Source organism: Leptonychotes weddellii, chromosome 13, assembly GCF_054177405.1.
Source record: "Leptonychotes weddellii isolate Sample4059 chromosome 13, ASM5417740v2, whole genome shotgun sequence".
Classification (NCBI taxonomy): domain Eukaryota; kingdom Metazoa; phylum Chordata; class Mammalia; order Carnivora; family Phocidae; genus Leptonychotes; species Leptonychotes weddellii.
The window spans coordinates 51,128,356-51,154,577 of record NC_138381.1 but is presented as its reverse complement, the minus strand read 5'-3'; the positions used below and the strand labels follow the sequence as shown (position 1 = coordinate 51,154,577).

At 40.1% G+C, this 26,222-nt stretch overlaps 1 protein-coding gene across 7 annotated transcripts in view; it reads left to right on the top strand.

Moving 5' to 3' along the window:
• Positions 1-26,222, top strand: part of LAMA1 (laminin subunit alpha 1) — a 160,460-nt gene that overhangs the window by 27,537 nt on the left and 106,701 nt on the right. For all 7 annotated transcript variants that reach the window (XR_014139702.1, XR_014139701.1, XM_081801584.1 and 4 more), the window contains exons 2-3: positions 1,945-2,115; positions 2,309-2,421. Coding sequence is in view for 5 of the 7 variants with exons in the window: in XM_081801584.1 (XP_081657710.1) it covers positions 1,945-2,115; positions 2,309-2,421 (284 nt within the window). In the remaining 2 variants the exon portion in view is untranslated. The remainder of the gene's footprint in view (positions 1-1,944; positions 2,116-2,308; positions 2,422-26,222) is intronic.

Here is a 26,222-nt window from a genome sequence, read left to right as displayed (position 1 = left end):
TTTAATTAAAAAAGAAGTCCCTTTAAAGGAATATGATAAAAATAACCAACTTTAAGTTCAAAGTGAAAATATATATAATATATTAAATATTGTATATGATGTTAAGTGTGCTGTGTTTCACAGTTAGGAATAATGCTCTAGAACACAAATATTCAATAACTATTTTCTATTGAGAGGCTAAGGGTCATTCTCCTAGGATAGAACACTACTAATAGGTGGTTCTGTTTTATGTGGAAAGTGTTTGGAGAACTACCTAAAATGTTTTTTAAATAGATACATAGGAAGTTTTTTTAAATGCAGTAAAATAACATTACACAAATAATCATTTTTATTTTGTAATTTCAATTATTAAAATATTTGTAATAGAAAAGATCATTGAAAACATTAAACAGTACCTAAAAAATAAAAATTGACATGAATTCCTTCTATATTACTAAGATTACATTGTGCTTTTTCAGATTTCACTGGAAAAGAAATATTGCAGAGATACTATTGACTCTATGTTCTTTATAAAGAAAAGATTATCTTCTGTGATCTTAGAAGATCAAATTCGAGTCAATTAGAGAAACCCCACTTAGCTAAGACCCCCCCGCCTTTCAATGCTCTCTCTCAGTCCACAATGTCCATTTAGGTAGAATCCTTCTCCAGTGTCATGTACACCATCATTTCTAGATTTTATGGAACCGTCACAGCTATTATCTTCTTTTACCAAGATAAAGCCAAGTTCTAAAGAACCTAAAGGAGTTATGCTTCTCACAGTCATCCAAAAATTGTTTTCTGAATAGTTTGGACCAGTTGCTTAAAGATAAAAATCACCTGAGACAAAAAGGAATGTACAAAGGTAAAGATTAATACTGAATTGAAGAGAATTTTGAAACCTAGATTATTGTGTTCTAAAGTTTTATTCACCAACAAAAACAGACAGTAAAGAAAGAGGAGAGGGAGGAAAAAAATCCTAGATAATTATAGGAAAGACCTTTTGAGTCCTAGCAGGAGCAACTGGAACAAAGTGAGCAGAGAATGGATGCCTTTCTTTTAAGTGAAAGGTGTTTGAATTTCATTGGCAGATACATGCATTGGATCATTTGAAACTTGTCTTAAAACCTATGTTCCCAACATTTTTTTTTATTTTAAAGATTTTTATTTATTTATTTGAGAGAGAGAGAGAGAGCATGAGTGGGGTGAGGAGCAGAAGGAGAGGGAGAAACAGGCTCCCCACTGAGCAGGGAGCCCAATGCAGAGCTCGATCCCAGGACCCTGAGATCATGACCTGAGCCGAAGTCAGACCTTAACCAACTGAGCCACCCAGGCGCCACCCACAACATTTTATTATGAAGATTTTTCAATCAGAAAAGCGGAAAGAATTGTACAATGAACATCTCTCCTCCCGACCCTACAATGAACATTTTATTCTTCCTCTATCACCTATGTATCCATGTTCCATCGCTATCCATCAAACTGGCTTATTTTTTGATGCATTTCAAAGTGAGTTTAGACATCAGTGTGCTTTGCTTCTAAACTTTTAAGCATTTATGTGAGTATTTATTTATAATTCTTTTTTGTTTTCGAGTTAAGATGCACATACAGTGAAATACTCAAATCTACCCAAATTGTAGACTTGTGCCTTCTATGATTTTTCATAACAGCACGTCAGTGTAATCCAAACCTTCATCGAGCCATAGAATGTTACATCACCCCAAAAAGTCCCCTTGTGTCCCCTCACAGGCAATCCCCACCCCCTGAAACCATTGTTCTGAGTATTTCCTGGTAGATGGGTTTTGCTTGTCCTAGAGTTTTATAGACATGAAACCCCTATATGAGCTGCTTCTGTGTAAGACGCCCTTCACTCGGCGCATAGACTTAAAAATCTTTTTGATTCACCTGCAAAGGGAGATTCTCTTGATTCCAAGTGGCTGAGCTGATCTGGTGAATCCTGACTTTCAGGGCTGTTTCCTGCCATCCTCAATCTTGCCAGCAACGCACACATCAGCACCAACGCAACCTGTGGGGAGCAAGGGCCCGAGATGTCCTGCAAGCTTGTGGAGCACGTGCCTGGTCGCCCCGTGCGCAACGCCCAGTGCCGGATCTGTGATGCCAACAGCGCCAACCCCAAAGGCAAGTGTCGCTCCCATTCCAAAGGACCCTTGGGAATTGATACTTCTTGAAATGATGACTAAAGACTTCTGTTAGGAGTCATGAAGTTTGTGTTCACCTTCCCTGCTCTTCATTGCCACTAGCCTTGCAATTGGGAAGTCAAAAACTTGAAACCAAGAGCTAAGAGAAACCCATGTATGTTTTCTTTTCACAGAACGCCATCCAATATCAAATGCAATCGATGGGACCAATAACTGGTGGCAAAGTCCCAGTATTCAAAACGGGAGAGAATATCACTGGGTCACAATCACTCTGGACCTAAGACAGGTAGGTCAGGCCAGAACCATTGAAGAATGTCTCTGGGTTGCTGAATTGTACACTCTTGTGATGACCTTCAGGAAAGTCTGGCTTGTTTCTAAACATGTTTCCATTCTGTTCAGACTGTTTTTCCACCAGGTGAATTCAAGTGATGCACAGAAGTAGTCCATGGTATCAGTACTTGTCACATTTATCATTCCCAGGTATCTGTGAGGAGATGAGTGACATTGTTTGCATGTGGTTTGATGTTCTGGGAAGCTGTCAGCAGAGCATGCTCAGCAGTTCAGGATTCTCTGTCAGCCTGTGTGTCACATGTCATCAGATACCCCAGGGGAGGGGGATCACACACGAAATTCCTTTTGAGGTTATTGTCTTGCTGTTATCACTGTACAAAGTTATTGCAGAAGGCTTGTATGTAGGTAATAAGGCTAGGAAATAAAGGGATAACGTCAAGCCTGTTGGCCATGCTTCTGCCCTGTCGTGGCGTCTGTGAGGCCGAGAATAAAGCTGGAATGTTCCAGTACTTCTGTGAGCAAGCCTTCAGTAGCAGCTGGCAAAGGCAAGGTATAATTGGCTCCAGCCATACCGGTATCCTCTTGCTTTGCCTCCAGATCACATAGGAGAATGGAGAAAAATATGATCTAGGTCCCCGTGGTCCCAATACTTCTGGGAAAGGGAAGTAAAAGGAAAGAAATCTGAGTGGATGGAATGAAAAGAGAGGTGGCAGGTATTTGGGAGCTATTGTCAACATTTCTCATTTGAGTTCTCCAGAAAAGCCATTGCATAACCTTCTTATTTATTTCCATTCAATTTCTCTTACATTCGAACTCATCAATATCATGCTAAATATAAGCTTAAAGAGACAAATAGTTGAAATATGCCCTGTAGGATTGAAATAGGAATTGTGGAAATTTAATGGCAAATAATTAAAATTCTTTGGATAGGCGATAGTTTTAAAAATGTGAAGGATTTTAAGTAGAAGAAAGAGCAATACTGTGTATATTCACATAAAAGAAACTTTGGATCTCTAATAATAACAGTAAACCAGGTAGCAGAATGCGAAGCTCAGGAGATTTTTCCCCATGTTTAGGTTCAGAGTATTTATTTAAGTAAAATAACATTTTTCAATGTTTTCAGCTATATGTCTTGACGTAATAGGTCATATCTTCATATTTTTAAATCTCCCTAAAGAAAAAGAGAAAAGGGGGCGCCTGGGTGGCTCAGTCGTTGAGCGTCTGCCTTCGGCTCGGGTCGTGATCCCAGGATCCTGGGATCAAGCCCCACATTGGGCTCCCTGCTCAGTGGGAGGCCTGCTTCTCCTTCTCCCACTCCCCCTGCTTGTGTTCCCTCTCTCACTGTGTCTCTCTCTGTCAAATAAATAAATAAAATCTTTAAAAAAAAAAAAGAAAGAGAAAAGAGCCCCCCTTTTGGCCTGGCCTTTGTTTTTATTTCAATGGTAAGAATGTGTCTGCTGGAGATTTTGGTTTTCCCATCACTTTTTCTATTTATTTTCTTTTTTTAAGGGAAAAAAATATAGCCATTTTCACTATCAGGAATGTGATACTATATGAGTTTAGAGCCAAACTACCAGCTGGACATTTTCCATATAGATTTCAGATTCATGTTAGGCTACCATTTATCTTGCAGTGTGTCACGTTTGACTTCACTCTGAAGGGAAAGAACCCTTTTGCTTTAGGTTGAGTTGAGCCAGCTTGAGGAGTTCCAGGGGCATGTCAGTTTTAGGTCTTTAAGGCATATTTCAAAAGTAGGCATGTAATGCATAGTTAAAGACCTCTAGCATTTTTAGATATGCTTCCAAATTAAGATAATATAAACTAATTTGTAGTCTGAAATGTCTTTACTTTTTATATGGTGTAAAATTTTTGTCATGCTTTCAGTTTCTAAAAAAAGTGCATTATGCTTATATCTGAGCAAATCTCTCAGATTTGTTTATTTATTGAGCCTTTCTAATATGGACATTTTTTAATATGTAGAAAGCAAATTCCAGTGGGCATGCATATACCCACCCCCGAGATTCAGAGATTGTTAAGCATTTTGCGATGTTGGTTTCATCTTCCCAAAGTTCCCAGGTGAATGGCAGTCATTGTGATATTGTACCAATACAGTATGTTTTGTATCTTCAAAAAATAGAGATTTGTCCTGAATAGGTGCCATGCCATTAGCAGCCCCGACAAAATTAGCAGCAATTTCCTAATAACTATTTCACCATCTGTATCGAATTTTCCCAGTTTATCCACCAATGTCTTCTGTAGCTTTTTTTCTTTTTTAAACCAGGATCCATAAAAACCTGATCATTAGACTTCTTAAATCTCTTCTAATTTGAATTGCTCTCTACTTTAAGAATATTGACTTTTTAAATAGACTAGGCCACTTGTCTTATAGAATATCCCATGATCTGGATTTGTTGGATTGTTTCACTGTGGTCTTGTTAACATGTTCTTTTATGCACTCTATTTCCTATAACTTAACTCAGCTCTAAAGACTTCGTTCAATTCCAGTTAAATAATTTTGGCCAGAACACATGATCTGCAATTCTGGCTACTTCTGTTGCTCCCAAGGCTGGTTGTCCCACTAGTAAGGAGGCTAATCCATTAGGTATTGACAGTCAATCTCTCCCTTGTAAAGTTATCTCGCCTTTCCCCCCACATTTCACCCTTGTTTCCTGGGTCTTATCGACACTCAGATCTAGAGCTTGGCTACACATTCTGATGACTTTTTTCCCTTGTCAGAATCTGTGTGTTTCCCTGTCAAGCCAGCCATTATCCAGCTCCTCGTTAATTTCTAGATAATACACTCCCTGAGAGCAGGGACCCCAGCTGTATTCTTCTTTTTCCTCCTCTTCTTCTCTTTCACTTTCCTTGCCAGTTAACATTCACTGGAGCTTGTCTTATTCACTCTTGCACACCCAGGCCTTGGCAGAGTTGAGGCTCTGACTGAATCCATGCTTTGTTCCTAAACATTCCCCTCCGCTTTTTTGTTCACATTCTGATTAAAAGGTGATAGTCAGCAAACAAGCCTTTTGACTGCTTTGTTTCACTTCAGTAAAAATGTAAATTCTATAGTATGGATTTCTAAAGTATAATTGTAGACAGACCTTAGTATCGTCAGGAGTCATAACAACGTCATATTGTTTTGTTTTGTTTTGTTTTTAAGATTTTATTTATTTATTCATGAGAGACAGAGAGAGAGACAGAGGCAGAGGGAGAAGCAGGCTCCCCGCGGAGCAGGGAGCCCGATGCGGGACCCGATCCCAGGACCCTGGGATCATGACCTGAGCCGAAGGCAGACGCTTAACCGACTGAGCCACCCAGGCGTCCCAACAACGTCATATTGTAAATGTGTTCATGTAACTTAATAAATATGTCAGCTCCTGAGGTTTTACGACCAAATTACCAGCTTCATTCTGTGTTGGCAAAAGCTAAAGATTTCGATCCCTCTCTTGATTCTCTAGTTGATGACCCTGCCGAAATTCTGCCATTTGTAGCCTCCGTGTTTCGTGTTTGGTTACATGAAAGATAAATTAAAGAAATGAGAAAAAGTGGTGTTATCAGAAAGTCCACAAATGTTGTCTAGTTTGCAGAAGGTTTTAGCAGCGCAGTGTTTGCTTTAGTAACACATTACCAGGGGGACGATTAGATTCATTTTTTACTTCTTTAAAATAATGCCTGCTATTCATTCTGGCATTGATTCACAAAATTTTTGAATTTATATTATTAGATATTTAGCAATATCTCACTTTAAAAAATATTGCATGGGAATTAAATGAGTGTGGTATTTTTGTTTTAAGAAAAATAAGAATTAAGAGTCATCCTAACACTTGTAACGCTAACACGTTACGTGGGTAGTCTACGTAACAAACTGCTGCTCACTGTCCCATGAGCTAGAAGCTTGCTGTGCAGCACTACACCCTGGACGTGAGTGAGGAATCTTTCGTGACAACTTAAAATTTTAAAGAAATCATTCTGAGTGAGGGATAGCATGCACATTTGATGGATCTTGACTTTAGTGATTGTCACCATTCTTTTAGTCCCTGCTAATTATTTGAAAATGTACTCCTTATGATAGAGGCTCTCAATAGATTGAGGCACAGGACTTTCAAAGTTAAGACACCAGGCAGAATCTTTAATCATTAGGGAAATTTGAAAATCAAAACCACAGGGCGATACCACTTCACACCCAATAACATGGCTATTACTAAAACAAAAACAAAAACAAAACAGCAAATAACAAGGTTGGTAAGGGTATGGAGAAATTGAAATCATTGTGCCTCACTGGTGGGAACATAAAATGGTACAGTCCTGTGGAAAGCAGTATGGTGGTTCCTCAAGAAGTTAAACTGAGAGTTTCCACATGATCCAGCAATGCCACTTCTAGCTATATATCCCCCAAAGGAACCAAAAGCAGGAATTCAAGGAGATCTCTGCACACCCATGTTCAGAGCAGCATTATTCACAGTAGCCAAAAGATGGAAGCAACCCGTGTCTGCTAATAGTGAATGGATAGAGTGCCTCGGTGGCTCAGTTGGTTAAGCGACTGTCTTCAGCTCAGGTCATGATCCTGGAGTCCCAGGATCGAGTCCCGCATAGGGCTCCCTGCTCAGCAGGAGAACCTACGTTTCTCCCTCTGACGCTCCCCCCTCTCATGCTCTCTCTCTCATACTATCTGTCAAATAAATAAAATCTTTAAAAAAAAATAGTGAATGGATAAACGAAGGATGGTACATAAATAGAATGGAAGATAATCCTGCCTTCAAAAGAAAGCAAATTCTGACACCTGTAACAACACGGACGAACCTTGAAAACATGCTACTTGAAATAAACCAAACACAGAAGGACAAATACTGCATGATTCCACTTACATGAAGTACCTAGAATAGTCCTGTCTAAAGAGACAGAAAGTAGAATGTTGGTTGCCAGGGCTGAGGGGAGGAGGGAACGAGGAGTTCGTGCTTAGTGGGAGCAGAGCTTCAGTTTGGGAAGATGAAAAAGTTCTTGAGGCAGATGGTGGTGATGCTTGCACAACAGTGTGAATGGACTTAATGCCACTGAACTGCACACTTAGAATGGCGAAAATGGTCATTTTTGATGTTTATGTACATTTTACCACAGTTTTTAAAAGTTGGCTACTGTGACATACATGCTGTTTTATATCAGCCCAGATCCATCCACTCAGGAAAACAGAAGCCACACCAATTATTTAGAGGGATGGATCTAGCACGAGGAACAGGTTAAATGGTGGTAGAGAACAGGGGAAGGGAGTACCAAGAGAACTCAGGTGGGACACCTGGGTGGCTCAGTCGGTTAAACATCTGCTTTTGGCTCAGGTCATGATCCCAGGGTCCTGGGATGGAGTCAGGCATCGGGCCCGTTTCTCAGCAGGGAACCTGCTTCTCCCTCTCCCTCTGCTGCTCCCTCTGCTTGTGCTCTTTCACTCTCTCTCTCTCTGACAAAAAAAAAAAAAAATCTTTTAAGAAAAAGAGAACTCAGGGATGCTGACACTGAGGGGGAACCTCGGGATGTGCTGGGTTATTTGCACCCGGAGGCTTGGAGGAGGCTGCCTCATCTCCCTGCCTCCCTCCTCCAGCCTTCCAGCCTCCTGCTAGTGCCTCCACTCAAAGCCCCACAAAGCAGAGTATAGAAAGGTGGGTTTGCAGTTGCTCCTCAACAAGCACAAATACTGTCTTCTCAGTAGGTGATCCCTTTGTCAGTGTGACCATGTAAACACAGAGACGTGCCCTTGAAATCCTAGAACAGAATTATCTTATACTGCGGTTGGCCAGATCCTGAATATGCTTATAGTAAGCTTTTAGATCAACTTTGGAATGAAGATGCAAAATTTAGAATTTTCAAGTTGAAACCATGGACTGCCTTCTGATAACATCGACAGACTAGGTGTGTCCTTAGATCTCGACCAAGAGACCATCTAGGGTGACACTTTGGTGCTGTGACTTTAAGAAGTACAGTGGTAGAGGAAAAGGGGAGGCAGTTCTGTTTATTTATGTATGTATTTATTGTTACTTTTTTATTGTGTGGCATGGTGGAGATATATAAAATGTAGTTGGGTGATATGCTTTCATAATTTATAAAGTAGAAGGCCATAGCATTAAGAATGAAGGATGTTCCTAGTCAAGCCCCTGACAAATTCCACACACTAAATAAATGTGAACTCCCTATCCTTCTGTCATATTTATGTCATATATCCACAAATGACTTTGAAGTCCCAAAGATCTTTAGATATCACCAAGGGAAACTTTAACCAAGACCTTGATATAATCTAATTGGAGTTAGCTAGTAAGATTAGGTTAAGGGATGCAATTAAGTAGATGTTGAAAAATAAATTCATAAGTCAATAATTCTATTTTTTTTTTTTTCTGGCTAGGAAAGTAATATGGGCTCATGGTAGAAAAATTAGAAGGATCAGGTGAATGTAAAGAGGTGGCAAAACTTACAATCACTTCACTTCGAAGCAACCATGAAATTATGAGCATATTGCTTTTAGACTTTTGTATGCATTTCTGTGTATTTAATAATGCTGCAATAATGCTATCATGTATTACATATTTATTATGGGTGTTACATCATCAAATCCTCATACGCTATGAGTTTGGTCCTATTATTATCTCCTTTTGACAAATGACAAAACCGAGACTCAGGGAATTCAGGTAACTCGCTCAAGGGTAGGACTCCCTGAGGTTCAAGAGCCTGGGCTCTGTCTGCATCACTGGGCAATCCCATCCCTTCAGCTGAGATTTTTGACGTATATGGTAGTGTCCTGATATTTTATTTAACTTTGTAGCATGAGTGTTTCCAAACATGACTAAAACTCACTATTATATAATTTTTAAAGTTGCAGTAATATTCTTCTACATGGCGTACCCATCACTTGCATAGAATTTCCATGCCTGACACCTTAGTTGTTTTCTGTTATGGGTAATAACTTGAGCTTTCAGTAAAAAGGGATTGATCTCATATGTATGCCAATGAAGTAATGCAGTGAATGCATATCAGTTTCAAGGTTCATACTACAAGTTTGTGTTTAGTTTTATTTTGATTTTCCCATTAAAAAGGAACATTTATCACCTGTATGTGTATAGGAATCTATACATATACTTAATATATGAACATGTATATATAATGTGTATGTATAGGACTTATATAGTTGACCTTTGGACAACATGGGGCTTAGGGGTACTTATCACCTATGCAGTTGAAAATTTGTGTATAATTTTTGACCCCCCAAAACTCAACTACCAACGTGCTGTTTACTGGAAGCCTTATAGTCAATTAGCACATATTTTTTTATGTTACATGTATTATATACATATTATATACATGTAAATATATAATATATATATTATATATATAATATAGTTTATGTTACATGTATTATATATACAAACCTCTATATACTGTATTCTTACAATCAAATAAGCTAGAGAAAAAGAAAATATTATTAAGAAAATCAAAAGGAAGGAGCACCTGGGTGCCTTCAGCTCAGGTCATGATCCCAGGGTCCTGGGATTGAGCCCCACATCAGGCTCTCTGTTAAGCCGGGAGCCTGCTTCTCCCTCTGCCTCTGCCCGCCACTCCCCCTGCTTGTGCCCTCTCTCCCTGTCAAATAAATAAATAAAATCTTTTTAAAAAACAAAAAAAATCATAAGGAAGAGAAAATACATTTACAGTACTGTACTGTATTGCAAAAAAATCCATGTATAAGTGGACCCATGCAAGTCAAACCCATGTTATTTGAGGGTCAACTGTGTGTAGTATATAGATTATATACAGTATACATATATAATGTATATATAATGTATGCATGTAATATATAGAATTTAATATTATAGAATTTAGAATAATATAGAATTTAGTAAGATAGTGTTGTAGCATTATATATAGTAGGTATAGAATCTATATATAGCATACTGAATATGTATGTGAATATACAATCTATATATTGTATATTCATATACAATGAACACATATAGGAATCTCTCTCTATATATACACATATATACACAAGTACATAAGTATAGGCTGTAGACTACACAGCAGTTTTTTCCTCATCCATATGATTTTATCTGCTCTCCCCAGCAATCCTGGAATACAGATGTTCTCCTCTTCAGAGGTAAGCACATTGCGGCACAGGGTGGTTGAGTGACTTGCCCAGGGTTCATGAGGCTCTGTGTGCTGAAGCTGGGATTGGAAACCAGGACTTCTGGTACCTTCCACACTATGCTACACTGTCTCACCTCTCTTGTTCTTGGTCTCTATCGCTGTTGTCCTCTGCATTATGGGGAGACTGGCCGGATCTCTTATAATTTCCTCCTGATTTAGGATAGTTCACATTCTTCCTAATCCCTCCCCCTGTTCTCTTTACTCACGTTGCTGCTAGGCGGGCCCTTTCCCTACGGTGACTGGTAGATTTGGGTGCTATCTACCGTGTGCTTTTTGGCCAAGAAGAAGGAAAATGAATCCATGTTTTGTATTCTCCTTTGAAAATGTTGAAACCTGGGCAAACAGTTTCTCTGGGGGTGGTCAGATTTGTGAGTAAAAATTGGTAATGTTCCTTTAGAAGATAAAATATGTTTTGTAAAAAAGGAAATGTTTCTTATGGCACTGAAAATAAAGCTGCCTTTTGAAGCAGTGCTTTATTTTCTGTGTAGGTTTAATTAGGAAGTAGCACTTTGTTGTGGGAACATAATCACAGAAGGGCCTTTGTTTTATACAAAACTTGAGACAATAGCTGCTTGTTTGCTGGGTTTTCTAAAACCTCATTAATTTGGATATCTGCTGTTTTTTCCCTAAAATTTCTGAAAAGTGGACCAGAACAAGATTGAGATTTATTATTGTATCATCCAAATAGAAAGTGTTTGCTAAGCACATTGACAGGGTAAGTAAGAAAAGAACAGGCAGATTTCACAGTCTTAAGACAGAAAATCTTGTAAGATTTTTAGAACAAGAATTGCATGTAAATTGGAGCTTCTCATTGTAAGTGAATCTTGGCTGTTCATTAAAAGAGGTCAGGCAGAGACCCTTCTTGGAAACTGTGGTAGGAATTACTGTTACCGTTTCCTTGTATGTATTCAAAGTGATTCATTGTGTTTCAGTTTTCTGTCACTTTATACTGGTCTCAACCAATTTCAGATATTAAGTTTTTCTTGAATTTGTTTGGCAAAAAGAATAGATTGGAAGAAATCTTAAGCTGTTCATTGTGATTTGGAAGTAAGCCACGCTAAATTCTTGTCCTTCAGACATTTTTATCTTTTTCATCCTGTTTTCTGCAAAGCTGCTATTCTCATAGATATGTCTTTCTTTTGTTTTCACACTTTTCTCTCATTCTATTGTTTCATACACAACTTCTCCAGTTATCTGTTGCATATCTATTGTGTAAGAAATCACAGCAAACCTCTAAAACAACAGCATTCATTTTATATCTATCCTGGTTTTGATGGGCCAGAATTTCAGGAGGGGTTTGATTGAGTGATGCGTAAGGTTGCAGTCCATGGGGGTTGGAGGTGGGGCAACCGGGGAAGGAAGCCCAGGTAGCTAGGGAGGGTGCTGGGTAGCTGGGGAAGGAAGTCTGGGCAGCTAAGGAGGGTGCTGGGCAGTTGGGTAGGGGGCATCTGGGCAGCTGGGGAGGGGGTACTGAGGCACCCATGGGCTGGCCTTATCATGTGGCCTCAATAATTCTCTGGATGGCCTCTCCACGTGGGCAGGTGTGGGCTTCCTCATAGCATGGCAGCCTTAAGGCAGAGTGCCTATATGGTGGTTCAAAGCTCCAGCAGAAGGACTTCTGGAGGAAGTGGCAGAAGCTATGTCCCCATGTAGACCTGGCCTCCGAGTCATGCAGCATCGCTTCCCTGTGCTCTATGGGTCACTGAGTCACTGAGGTCAGCAGTGATTCAAGTAAAGGAAACGGGAAGCAACTGTGGCCTGTCAGGAGGGGAGGGGTAAACAATTGGACACCTGTTGTAAAATCACTGCCTCATCCTTCTGAAAACGGCTCTCTGAGGGGCTTCTCCTGCCAGCCTCCCGCAGCTTAGCCTTAGGTGCCGCACCTTTATCTTTAGGAATCCTAAAGAGCTAGAGGATCAAATGGGGATACAAATATTGTACCTTAAATTGTCCGATGTTCGTGACCGGTGAGCTGAATAAATTCAAATAACTGAGGCCAGGCTTCAAGAACTATGTGGAGTTTTGTTTCTTGGCAAGATTTACTTTTAAGCTTTAAATGATAAAGCTTACTATCAATAGTTTGCCCAACAGTCAAGCATAAACATTTTTCCAGTTAGCACAGTTTCGTGTTCCATCCTCCTTCCCCTTTTTCTGTTTTGAATGTCAGAGTACCGGCCTTATGATGATGGTGTACGTCTCACTCAGCAGGGCCCCTTAGACTGGGCCTTGCGAAGGACTGTGGGAAATCAGCGAAGATAGTCTCAAGACTCTGTCAAAATAGGGCGCCTGGGTGGCTCAGATGGTTAAGCGTCTGCCTTCGGCTCAGGTCATGATCTCAGGGTACTGGGATCGAGTCCCGCATCGGGCTTCCTGCTCCTTGGGAGCCTGCTTCTCCCTCTGCCTCTCTCTCTCTGTCTCTGTCTCTCATGAATAAATACATAAAATCTTTAAAAAAAAAAAAAAAAAGACTCTGTCAAAATATACTTTTCTTGTCCCCAACTGTTTTGTCTTCAAAATAAAGTTGTCTTGTATATGTATGGAAAGAAAGGAAAGTCTGTTCTGAAATCATTATTTCTTTCTGTTATACTGAAGCTAAAAAGAGATCAGTTTTCATTCCTGAAGAAATATTTCTTTGAAAAATACAGTGCAGTTGGAATCCATTGTAGCATTTGCTTTTTGCTTAACATTCTGCTCAAATTGCAACATCTTTATCTCTAGAAAGTTGTAACAAATAAAAAAGCAAAGTAGCTCATGAATAACTCAGCTATACCTCAAAATAGCTCTTGTGTTTTTTAGGTCTTCAATTGGCCTTTTCTCTATGCAGAAATGTCCTTTATTTTGATATAGAAGCAGAAATTTTTTAAATACAGGAAAAACAAGAAAAAAAGTTTTTATTTAAAAAAAAAATTTTTTTTTGAAGTAGACTCCACACCCAGCGTGGAGCCCAATGTGGGGTTTGAACTCACAACCCCAAGATTAAGACCTGAGCTGAGATCAAGAGTCGGACGCCCAACTAACTGAGCCATCCAGGCGCCCCATAAGAGAAAAAAGTTTTTTAAAAAAACCATTTGTGATTCTAATTACCAGGAATTACCTTTTGACCTATTCTATCATATCTGAGAACACCGTATATATTTAATAATTCATATCTCTGCTTATTGGGCACCAGGGTCTCAGGATTTCTTGATGAACAAGACAATGATGACATCTGGGGAAAGCTCTCAGCCCGGAAAAGTGTACATCAAACAGTAGCTTCCTTATATATGTTGGTTATTATCACTGCTGCTTCATTTGTTATGTAAGGCTGAGCCTGGCCCTCCGGCCTTCAGGTCTAGTGGGGGAAATAGGCAAGTAAGCAGACCTCTTTGGTCCAGTGGTGTAGGTTGTGCAGGGGTTAAGGATGCTTGGAGAACACATAGGAAGGGCAGCTTAGGGAAATCAGGGAGACAACCCAAAGGGAGTGAAGGAAGGGAGCAGGCGATGAGGAAAGGTACATAGCAGAGCAGCTGAGGAAAGGCGTGTTTATGGAGCTAAAATAGTACATCCAGTCCTATAATAAATGTCTTCTTTCCTTTTTCCTGTTGATTGAGATACAGTTTACACACCATGAAATGCACCCATCGTAAGGGTATAGTTGGATGGGTTTTGACACATATAGACACATGGGTAAGGCACAGCCTTACCGAGATACAGACCAGTTCCGGAACCTCCCCTGTGCCTTTCCCAGTCAGCCCTCCGCCAGCCCCCCACCTCCTGCCACCAGAGGAAACACTGTCCTGAATGTTTCTCACTTGAGATTAGCTTGGCCTGTTACATAGTATATAAAGGGGGGTAAACGGTGTGTCGTTTTGTGTCTGGCTTCTTTTAGCCTGGCAGCTGTGCAATTCAGCCACTGCTGCTTGTATGAGTGGTTTGGTCTTTGATTTCTGGGTGTTTTATTTCACGAATGTACCAACACTTATTTATCCATCATCTCGTTATGTTGTTTGGGTTGTTCCAGTTCTTTTTCTCAATGCCTATTTTATTTAATTTATTGAGATGTAATGAGAGATAACATTGTGTAAGTTTGAGATGCACGACTTGTTGGTTTGAGACATTTATGTATTGCAATATGATTACTACAGTGGCATTAGCTGACATTTCTATCATGTCCTGTAATTATGTTGAGAACAATTAAGATCTAGTCTCTTAGCAACTTTGAAGTTTACTATACACTATTGTGGACTATAATCACTGTGTTATGCATTAGATCCAAGAACTTACTTATCTGCTAGTTGCTCTCATTTTTGACTGTTGTAAAGAAAGCTGCCATGAACATTCTTATAAAAATCTTTTTTTGGACATATGTTTTTATTTCTCTAGGGTTGGAATTGCATAGCCAAAGGGTATGTCAATATTTAACTTTGTTAGACACTGACGAACCACTGTCCAGAAAGTGTCTCTAGGCGAAAAGCTCTTCTCCGTGGAATCACCGTCCTGTGCCGCCTGCTGTCCAATATTTTAGAACCCTTCTTTTATATCTTTATCTAGTTTTCTAGTTGTTTACTCCACGAGGACCAGGCAGTACCAATTTCTTCTTCATGCCAGCATCTACATTCCTGTAACAGTTTTTAATGGCAGAATAATAGGTCACCATCTGGGTACATGATAATTTATTCATCCTGTTCCCATTGTTGGACATGTAAGGTGTTTCCAATTTTATAAAATCAGGCTGCAACAAATATTTAAATATTTTTGTGACTGCAGTGCTGATTATATTTTCGTGTAAATTCCAAGAAATGGGATTATTGGGTCAAAGAGCTTAAACATCTTTCCAATGTGACCTGTACTGCCTTATTTTTTCCAAAATATTGTTCCCTTTGTAGACTCACTGACAGTGAATGAAAGTGTGTGTCTCAAACCCCTCAGGAGCACAGAGATTAACATTTCCTTTCAGTTTTTGTTCGCTGCTAATTGAATAGCAGAGCCTCTATTATTATTTATTTATTCATTTGTTCATGCACTTATTCAGATGTAACATACATTTATTGACTTATGTCACTGTATTGGACATATATTTGGGAGTGCTGGGTTGAATTCAGATGCTTAAACAATATTTATTTGTTCTTGTCTATTATCTTCACATGGATAAATTATGTCACTGATTATTAATCTCTACGGGAATGGTCAAATTGCTTGTAACATGGTGGTGACATTTTTAGATATTTGCATATCAATGCAAGAGGCACGATAGAATTTTTATATTGTAACAAAAGGGAAAAAAATGAATTAACCCTAAATATCATTGTTTTGAGAGGTGCCAAGAATAATTACGGCACTTGAGGAAAATCACTAAAAATCTGATACTGGTACCTTACATCAATTTATAAAATTGAGCATTTTATAATGTGTTCTCCCCCAAATATTATTTCACACTAGATTTATAATGTGAGATAAGTGAAGAACATATCGATTCAGATTCACATTATTCATTGTGAGTAATGCAGTGGAATGTAGAGAAAACATTCTCCGGATTTGTCATTTTTAAGCCTGAACTGGGGAAAATAACAAATTTAGTTTATAATTCTCTAGATGGTAAGAAATTAAAAATTTCTTAACTGGGTGGAGTGATTTTGGAAGTCTTACTCGATAAGTATTAGTTTCAGTGAGATGACAAAACTCCCACAGTGATAAAGGTAGAAACTCTCTAGTGACCGGGACAACAGTCCCTCTGCCTGTACATTTCCTCAGACCTGGGAGCCCTTTGAAATATTTTCGCAGAGACTCGGAGGGCACTGACCCGCTCTGCCTTGCCCTTTATGTGCCATAAGGTACGGAAATGAAGTCTGGGAAAGCTGTGAGATCAAATTAAAACCTGCAGATTATTAGCCGGGGAGTCACAGCTGTCCAAACTAAGACATCCTGAGAAGTTTGGTGAAGTCTTAAAACCACTCATTAGCCAATGGGGGTGGTGTAAGCTTTCTTTGAGTAACTGATAACTACAATAATAATGTGTAAATTGCTTTGTTCATTGCTGAAAAACTAATAGACTTTATTTTGTTGAGAAGTTTTAGATTTACAGAAAAATTGAGTGGGAAGTACCAGAGTTCCCATATACCCCTTCTAGAATAGCTTTTGATCAAATGTGGGCATTCGTCATATTTTTTTTTTTAAAAGATTTTATTTATTTATTTGTGTGAGAGAGAATGAGAGAGAGCACATGAGAGGGGGGAGGGTCAGAGGGAGAAGCAGACTCCCTGCCGAGCAGGGAGCCCGATGTGGGACTCGATCCAGGGACTCCGGGATCATGACCTGAGCCGAAGGCAGTCGCTTAACCAACTGAGCCACCCAGGCGCCCTCGTCATATTTTTAAAAGTAAATCATCAAGTGACTGATCTAGTGCAGATTTAATCGTTCCTGAGAACTTTCCCTCTCAGATTTGGAAGGTGACTGAGAATTGTCAGACTTAAAATTTAACAGTTTCTCTCTTCTCTAATATCTTATGGCATGTTATCAGAGTGTATTTCCCTTTGTTCTTTGTAGGATAGAAGCACAAGAAAGCTAGAGAGATGACCATGTGGTAGGCCTCCATTGTAATGGCCACCATTGAGGGTTATTTCTTACTTTACACCAGAATGAGCTAGGGCCAGCAGGAAGCGGCTGCCCAGGCGTCAGCTCGTGGTTTAGGAAGTAGCCCCAAGGAGGAAAGCAATCTGTCTGAACTGTGAATCTCTAGACAAGGGCCTTCTTCTCCTTTTCAAACCCTAACGGTTTGGGGCTCGGGTTTTGTATTTGGTAAAATACCATCATGCCTTACCGGAGCTCCATGAGAACATGACAGAAATAGGGTCATGGGGAAGGTAAGAGTCCAGACATGCCCTCTGTGCTGTTTGCTTGACCTCCACATGGCTTCTTTGGTTTCTCCAGAGTTCCCTGACTGGAAATACAGTGCTCCCACTCGCGTTCAATTAAGAAATCTCCATCTTTAGGTGGAGACGAACCATGAGAGACGATGGACTCTGAAAAACAAACTGAGGGTTCTAGAGGGGAGGGGGGTGGGAGGATGGGTTAGCCTGGTGATGGATATTAAAAAGGGCACGTTCTGCATGGAGCACTGGGTGTTATGCACAAACAATGAATCATGGAACACTACATCTAAAACTAATGATGTAATGTATGGTGATTAACATAACAATACAAAAATTAAAAAAAGAAATCTCCATCTTCCACAAAAAGTTGAGTCTTCATGCCATTTACTTTTCTCTCCCTATTTTCACATCTTTTTATTTCTTGAGGAAAATATATATACGGTTGCCATTTTAACCATTTTTTTTTTTTTAAAGATTTTATTTATTTATTTGACAGAGAGAGACACAGCGAGAGAGGGAACACAAGCAGGGGGAGTGGGAGCGGGAGAAGCAGGCTTCCCGCCGAGCAGGGAGCCCGATGTGGGACTCGATCCCAGGACCCTGGGATCATGACCTGAGCTGAAGGCAGTCGCTTAACCAACTGAGCCACCCAGGCGCCCATTTTAACCATTTTTTAAGGGTACAGTTCAGTGGCATTCAGTACCCTCACATTGTTGTACAACCTTCACCAATGTTCATCTCTAGAACTTTCTCATCATCCCAAAATGAAACTTTGTACACTAACTCCCTATTCCTCCCACCCCTCCCCAGCCCCAATTAACCATACCTCTAATTTCAGTCTCTATGAATTTGACGACTTTAGGTAACCCATGTGGGTGGAATCATACAGTTATTTGTCCTTTGTGTCTGGATTATTTCACTTAGCATCATGTCTGCAAGGTTCATCCATGTTGTAGAATGTATTAGAATTTCATTCCTTTTTAAGACTGAATAATATTCCATTATAGGGATAGCCCAAAGTTTGTTTACCCATTTATCCATTGATGGATATTTGGGTTATTTCCATCTCTTGGGTATTGTGAATAGTGCTCCTGTAAACATTGGTGTACTAGTATCTGTTTGAGCCCCTGCTTTCAGTTTTGGTTTTTTTTTTTAAGATTTTATTTATTTATTAGACAGAGAGAGAGAGCAAAAGCAGGGGGAGTGGAAGAGGGAGAAGCAGGCTTCCCACCCAGCAGGGAGCCCAACCTGGGTCTCAATCCCAGGACCCTGGGATCATGACCTGAGCCGAAGGCAGATGCTTAACTGACTGAGCCACCCAGGCGTCCCAACCTGCTTTCAGTTTTTGTGGGCATATACTCAGAAGTGGAATTGCTGGCTCAAAAAGGAATTCTATGATTAGTTTTTTGAGGATCCACCATACTGTTTTCCATAATGGCTGCACGATTTTACATTTCCGCCACATCTTTTTAAGTAAACAAAAGCCTTTCTACATAAGACACTTATTTAGATATTCTTTTTTTTTTTAAAAAAAAAAGCTTTAAATGAGATGATTGAAATGTGATAACCATCACTTCAATGCCTGACAAGTGATAGATGCTCAATGAAGTTAGATGTATCTTAAAAAAATGAGAATCTTTAAATAGGACATAGACCAACTTTCTACATAAAGAACAAAGTCTTGCAAAAACAAAAAATGCGCTCTAATCTCTCTAGTGCTAAAACTATAAATGATTCGGCTAGATTTCGTGACCAAAGGAAAGAAACACATAATTATTGTTTCTAGGAGTTGTAAATGTATAACGAATAGGCTAATGTTTAATGGAGTTAGTCAAGTACAGGTTCACACAGATTTTCTGGATGATATCGCCAGTTGGATTTGTGAGGCTTAATGATTAGGGGCCCCTTTTACTTTCATAGAGTGAGATAAGGGAGAAGAAGAAGGGATATGAAGCTATAGGCACCTGACCATCACGAGAGCGACTGGGGTATCATGGGCCAACAGCAGTTCTAACAGCTGAAATAAAAAGAAGTTGAGTTGAGAAGCTGAGAAATTGAGAGCTCTTGCTTGGCCTCTTTGTGTTTTCTTTCTCACTCACATTTGACCTTTTAGGAAACTCTTGAAGACCCACTTGACCTTTTCTGTGCTTAGGTCTTGGTCTTCAGTGCATCAGCGTCACCATCTTTCCTGATTGCCCGGCACCCGCATCCAATTGCATGATCTTTTCATCCCTGCTGACCCTGCAGCTTCCTAGTTTAAGGTCCTCTAATGGTCTAAAAGTTTGAACATGGTGCAAGGACCCACGCCCTGCCCAGCCTCCCTCTTGCTGTCTACACTCAAGCCAGGCTGGCTTCCTGCCATTTCTATACTGCTCTGTGCTCTGGCCCTGTGGGGTCTTCACTCCCCGTCCCTCTGTCCCTTCTCTCCACTTCGCTGCCATATTGGTTGCACCTGCCACAGTCCCTGTTACAAAGCAGATGCTCAATCAATGTTTGTTGAATGAACCTTAAGTGAAAAATTGTTAGGGAACATTCCTTGCTCCTGTCCTCATGTGTCTTTATGGGGTGCATCTCTGAGAATAACATCTCTCCTTCTCTGCCCATCCCTCCTGTGCCCCAGGAGAGGAGCAGTCATTTTTCTAGCTGGCTAAAGAGCTGACCCTGCTGAGCTCCCTGAGGTCACGTCTCTGTTCTTCTTTTACTGAGCAGATTATTCTCAGGACACAGGTTCCTGACCCACAGGCCAAGGTCACTGAGTAGGTGTGCACAGGTCTGCTCAGCCTGTGACACAGAGGCAGTATGTCAGGCAGACCACTCACTGAAGCCACGACCTCCATTTTTCCTTTTCTCTGGAATATTGTTAACTTCTTTCTTCAATCTCCATGACAGATTTCTGAGCCTACTTCCACAATCAGTAGGGGAAGAAAGGAAAGCTATTTATTGTCACCTCTGCTCCAAGCTGACAAAGGGGAGACTGCATTTTGGGAAGAAGGCTAATGTAATTTCAAAGGCTAAGATATTCATAGGTGAAAAACCAGTAGAGGTTGTGGCATCAGGGGATAGGAAAGGTGCCTTTTGTATTTCTCAGATCCGAGAATGACCTCTAAATACATCAAGCGGGTTTATCTCATTCTAGGGGTGCTGGGCTGTCACGTGGGGAAAAAAAGGTGAAGATCCCCACAAAGGGCATTCGGTGACATGCCTGCTGTGCTTTTGAGGTGGTTCCAACTAATCTTCCACAAAACTTAGCAAAATCATTCCAGAGCACTCAGGGAAATTGAGCTGCGGGAACAATTATGTGGAGACATACGTGGAGACAGGGAATGAAAACCAACCCCTTCCTTTTCAGTTCTGACTTCGTAAAGTGGTTCCACACTTTTCCTTTGAAATACTGCTAGTCATCCTTAAATGGAAACTGGGACATGTGGCCCATGGGACAGCTTACTGGTGGGTCCTTTTTAAAATAGCTTTTCTAGTTGACGAAAAACAGAACTGCTTCTGACAGATGTTTTGAATATCCCTTTCCCATCTTCAGATTGCTGGTTCTAGGTGACCATCTACTGTTTGGACAGGCTCTTGTGGCTGTGCCCTCCATTTGTCGGTGATTATCTTTAGTACTTTTGCTTTTCCTCAATGTCTACTTGAAGTATCTGAGCTTGCTTCCAAAGTGGTCATTCCTGATTTTCTGAGATACAAATCTTAAAAAAAATTAAGGAAAGAAACTGACTTGATCTAAATTTGTCACTATTGGTGGCCAGTTCTTCCTCTCTCCAATAAAAAGTCATAAAGAAAAGAAAGGGGGGGGGCGGGGAAGATTGGATTTTGACATGTTTATTTTGCACTTCTAATGACAGCACCGAATTTAAAGAAAAACAAATCTAGTTTTATTCCAAAGTTCTCTCATTCACAAAGTTGTTTCCTTCTGTCTGTTAATTTTGTATCCTGGTCCTAAAATGAGGAGAGAACAGTAAAAGAGCCAATTAAAATATGGTAGAAACAACATTTTAAGGTAATTGTCTATAAGAGGTTTACCTAAAATGTGTATCATATGTATCCCATGTGCCAAGGAAACTTCAACGCCCCAAACTTTGCTTGCTACTTCACAAAATTATCAACTGACTGGATGTTTGAGTGATGGATATTCTAAAATCAGAAGTGATTCGTGTCTGTGGTAGTAATTGGCTTTCCAGTAAATAATAACTTCTATATTCTTGGGTAATAAATATTAATTCAAATGATCATTTTGAATTTTATTTTCTAATAATGTCATAAGAAATAAAGCTTCGAAGCACAAATTCACTACTTTTATGGGGATAATTGAGAAATATTACTGAGCAAATACACTTAACTCTTTTTAAATATAATTTGACTCATAACCTAAAACACTTTTGTCTGCGAAAAGCTCTTTTCCGTCACGTAAGAGAGAAAACATTCCTCCGGTCACTGTTTAGTGACAGCCACAGAGGCAGTAAGTGCTTGTATGGAGAATTTCCGGGGGCCAGGGCGGGGGTCCCGTGTGGTATCTGGGTCCCCTGCAGATTATGCGCCGAGGTCCAGCAGAGAGGAGCCAATCTTTCTGTGGAGAGGAGAGACTTGACTTCCCCACGTATGTTGGAAATTAACCTCCACTGTTGGAGAGTTAGACTCTCTGTATTTTTCAGATGCCTGTGCCTGAGGTGGACTTAATATATTTAAGTTAAGACAGCAGCCCGCATGGAAATTCCTGTCTGGATTCCTCTGTAGAGAGTGGTGTTTGATGTACGTCTACTTTATGTGACACTGTTTATGTGCATTCCAGTGATCATTAACAAAGGCCACTTGGTGGAAAACCGTGATGAAGGTGGATTTTGAAATGGCTGTATCAGCTGCAGGTTTGGCAAGACCACAGTGACTCTGAGTCTAGTGAAAACTGCATCATCAGCTTGTGTTCAGCCAACCTTATATGGAGAGAAAAGGCAGTTTAGTCAACTATGTACAAAAAAAAAAAAATCAACAGAAATATGGATTTTATTTGGGCAAACGTTTAAGATTCTATATACTAACATAGAATCCCTCACTTTTTCTGTGTTAGGTGCTAATGCCTGCTTATGAATGCACACTTGGTGAATCAGAGCTTGTATTAATTTGCTAGGCCTGCCATAGCAAATACCGAAGACTGGGTGGCTTACACAAGAGAAATTTATATGCTCGGAGTTCTGGAGGCTAGAAGCAAGGTCAATGTGTCGGCAGGGTTGATTTCTTCTGGAACTTATCTTGTTGGCTTGCAGATGGCATCTCACTGTGTCCCCATGGTCACCCTTAAGTCTGTGTGCATCTGTGTCCTAATCTTTTTCTGAAGTCCCCGGTCATACTAGATTAGGGCTCACCTGCATGGCCTCATTTAACTTGAATTACCTCTTGACCCTGTCTGCAGATAGAGTCACATTCTGAGGTAGTAGTGGTTAGGACTTCAGCATATGAATTTTGGGGAGTCACAATTTGGTCAATAACATGGCTTCAGTGAGGACAAACTATGTTTAGATGCTTCATACATTCCTCTTCCTCTTTCGTAGATTTACAGCCCACAGTCCCTCTCTTGGTTTGTTTTTTGGTCTCCAATTTGAGGACCTTGAGGACTATTGAGAGATTGTGAGAACAATGCCCAGCTTCACAGCCCAAGGCCTTGATCAAGATAAGAGTTAAACATTTCCTTCCTTGAGGGACTGTCCTGAAGTTTCTCCCTGTTCTTCCATTTGGTGTTATTTTCTTGTAGATGGCTAAGCTCTCAGTATGAAAGCTGACAAGAGTTTGAGGAAAATACAAGAGCATGGTATTGCAATAATGGAAAAACTGGGTTAGTACCTACCAGTTGCCCCAGCCTGGAACTTAGCCCTTTCTTTTCCTTGCCATCTGTACCAGCATGGCATAGTGATTGAGAACAGACTGCTGGGCTCAAAGCCCTATAGTATACATTTTTTTTTTAAAGATTTTATTTGTTTATTTGACACAGAGAGAGAGGGAGTGCACACAAGCAGGGGGAGTGGCAGAGGGAGAGGGAGAAGCAGGCTTCCCGTAGAGCAGGGAGCCCGATGTGGAGCTTGATCCCAGGACCCTGGGATCATGACCTGAATGGAAGGCAGGCACTTAACTGACTGAGCCATCCTGGCATCCCTGTGGTATACATTTTAGTACCTGTGAGATCATGGGATTACATAACCTTTCCATGCCTCGGTTTTCTCATCTGTAAAGTGGCAGAAATAACAATAATGTACTTCATAAGAAGAATTTAGTGGTAGGATTAGAAAAGCCAATAATTCTAATGAAACATTAATAATTCTAATAAAGCACTTGGCATTGTCCCTGGCCACAGTAAGTACTCCATAAGCATTAGCTGTCATTCATCTTTGTTTCTCACACACCCTCCCATCCCCACCCCCCCACCCCCGGCTCATCCCAGGCTCTCGCAATAGAAACTCCAGAGTTAGCTGCCACTGCATTTCTTTAGATATGAGCCCAGTGTTCAAGTGAACATAGGAGTCTTTTATTTGGGTATCACAAAAAGGAAGTTCAGCAACCTTAGGTGTGTGTGGACATTTGGGGGCCAGCGCTCTTATTGGGACCTGCGACTCAGTAGCTTGTCTCTTAATATCTCTATACATCAGTTTCCAAATATGTAAAATGGGCACAACAGTCATTGGAACTCAAGGAGTCGTTTGGGATTAAATGAGATGATACACATAAAGTTCTTAACATGCATGAAGTCATCCTATTAGTTCTTTCCATTTTAAATGTGTAACTGGAAAACAGAAGGTAAATACATTTCATTTCAGCTGTCTTTGTGAATTTCCTTTCCTTCTATCCCTCTCTAATTGGCTGCCCCCTCATGCTGTCTCACTGGGCACCTCCATTTTTTTTTTAAAGATTTATTTATTTATTTATTTGAGAGACAGATCACAAGTGGGGGAAGGGTAGAAGGAGAGACTCTCAAGCAAACTCCCTGCTGAGCTTGGAGACCCACATGGGGCTCAATCCCATGACCCTAAGATCATGACCAGAGCTGAAATCAAGACTCAGATGCATAACCGACTGAGCCACCCAGGCACCTCTGGGCACCTCCATTTTTTAGAGTCAAGTTTAACATATTCCATCAATGATGAATGATCAAGGTTCCATGATCATGGAGTTCTACTTCTATGATGAAAATATTTGTAAAGCAATTGGACAAGCAGTGAGTAAAGATGAGATGTTCTCTCTTCGCTATGAAAACCGGTGGAAAACTATGAAGGATGGAGTCTGTCAGCATGCTCCAGGACAGCACTAGATCTTTGTGAAGGTGGAAGTGTCACACCAAGCTGTATAACAAACTCTGGATATACTTTGGGACTGGTTCTAGAGGAGACAGTAAGATTAATTGCCAAGTACTTCTCAGAAGTGTTCAGTACTTCAGTAACATTAAAATTTAGTAAATCAGGGAAACATAAATTATGAAATATATGAATTATAAAATTGGGGGACAAGTTTCTTTAAAATAAACACTCAAAAATAAAACTCATGTAATTGTGTTCATGGGAGAATTTTCTGGAGATGTTTATGCTGGGACAAAATAGGCTTTGCATTATTTTAATTTTTTTTAAAGATTTTATTTATTTATCTAACAGAGAACCAGCACAAGCAGGGGGAGCGGCAGGCAGAGGGAGAAGCAGGCTCCCCACTGAGCAAGGAGCCTGATGTGGGACTCGGACTTGATCCCAGGACCCCAGGATCATGACCTGAGCCAAAGGCAGACACTTATCCAACTGAGCCACCCAGGCACCCTGCATTATTTTAATTTTTAAAGGTGGTCTTAATTGATAAAAATGGTTCTAGATTTTTAAACATGGCCTATTCAGTTCTACCTTAGCAGATACGCAGTTGCTTATTTTCCTCATTACTGAAACCCGAGAACATTGTTTTACTTCTAATGTGCTTTAAAAAAAGTGGTTGCATTTTGAAGGAAAATAGCACGCGAATATGGGTCGTCAAAATAGACGCACTTCTATCGCTTGCAGACTGAGTTTGGTTGGAGGCTGTTGAATAGAGTTACAATAATGAAAGATAATTGTCTCTCCCAGAGAACGATTCAGTAGGTGAATGTAAAATTATTTGGCTTATGATGGGTTAACATTGAGGTACTCTTGTGTTCCTGGAATTGGAGAGGACTAAAATGGAAGAAGCTGACAACAAAGACCACAAAAACAAAAAACCCAGAAGCAATAAGACTCAGAATAAGTGAATAATAACTTCCTTCCCAGAACATACACATATATATGTATACAGACACACATAGACATACACTAAACACATATATGTGTGTACCCATTTATATACATATACTACATATGTATCTTAAAAATAAAAAAAAATATTTGACTTTGGTTTAAAAAAAATCACCTCTATTAATTTGGGTTATAGGAAATCTGGAGTAAATAGCAGTTCACATGGAAAAAAACATTTTTTTGTATTATTGTTGCTTGCAACCCTAACCCTAATCTAGGTTTACTAACAGAAAAGTGAATGCTTGCTAAGGCTGAATTACTGAAACAAAGGACATAATATTTTTTTTTTATTCTTATGTTAATCCCCATACATTACATCATTAGTTCTAGATGAAGTGTTCCATGATTCATTGTTTGTGCATAACACCCAGTGCTCCATGCAGAACGTGCCCTCCTCAATACCCACCACCAGGCCAACCCATCCTCCCACCCCTCTCCCCTCTAGAACCCCCAGCCTGTTTTTCAGAGTCCAT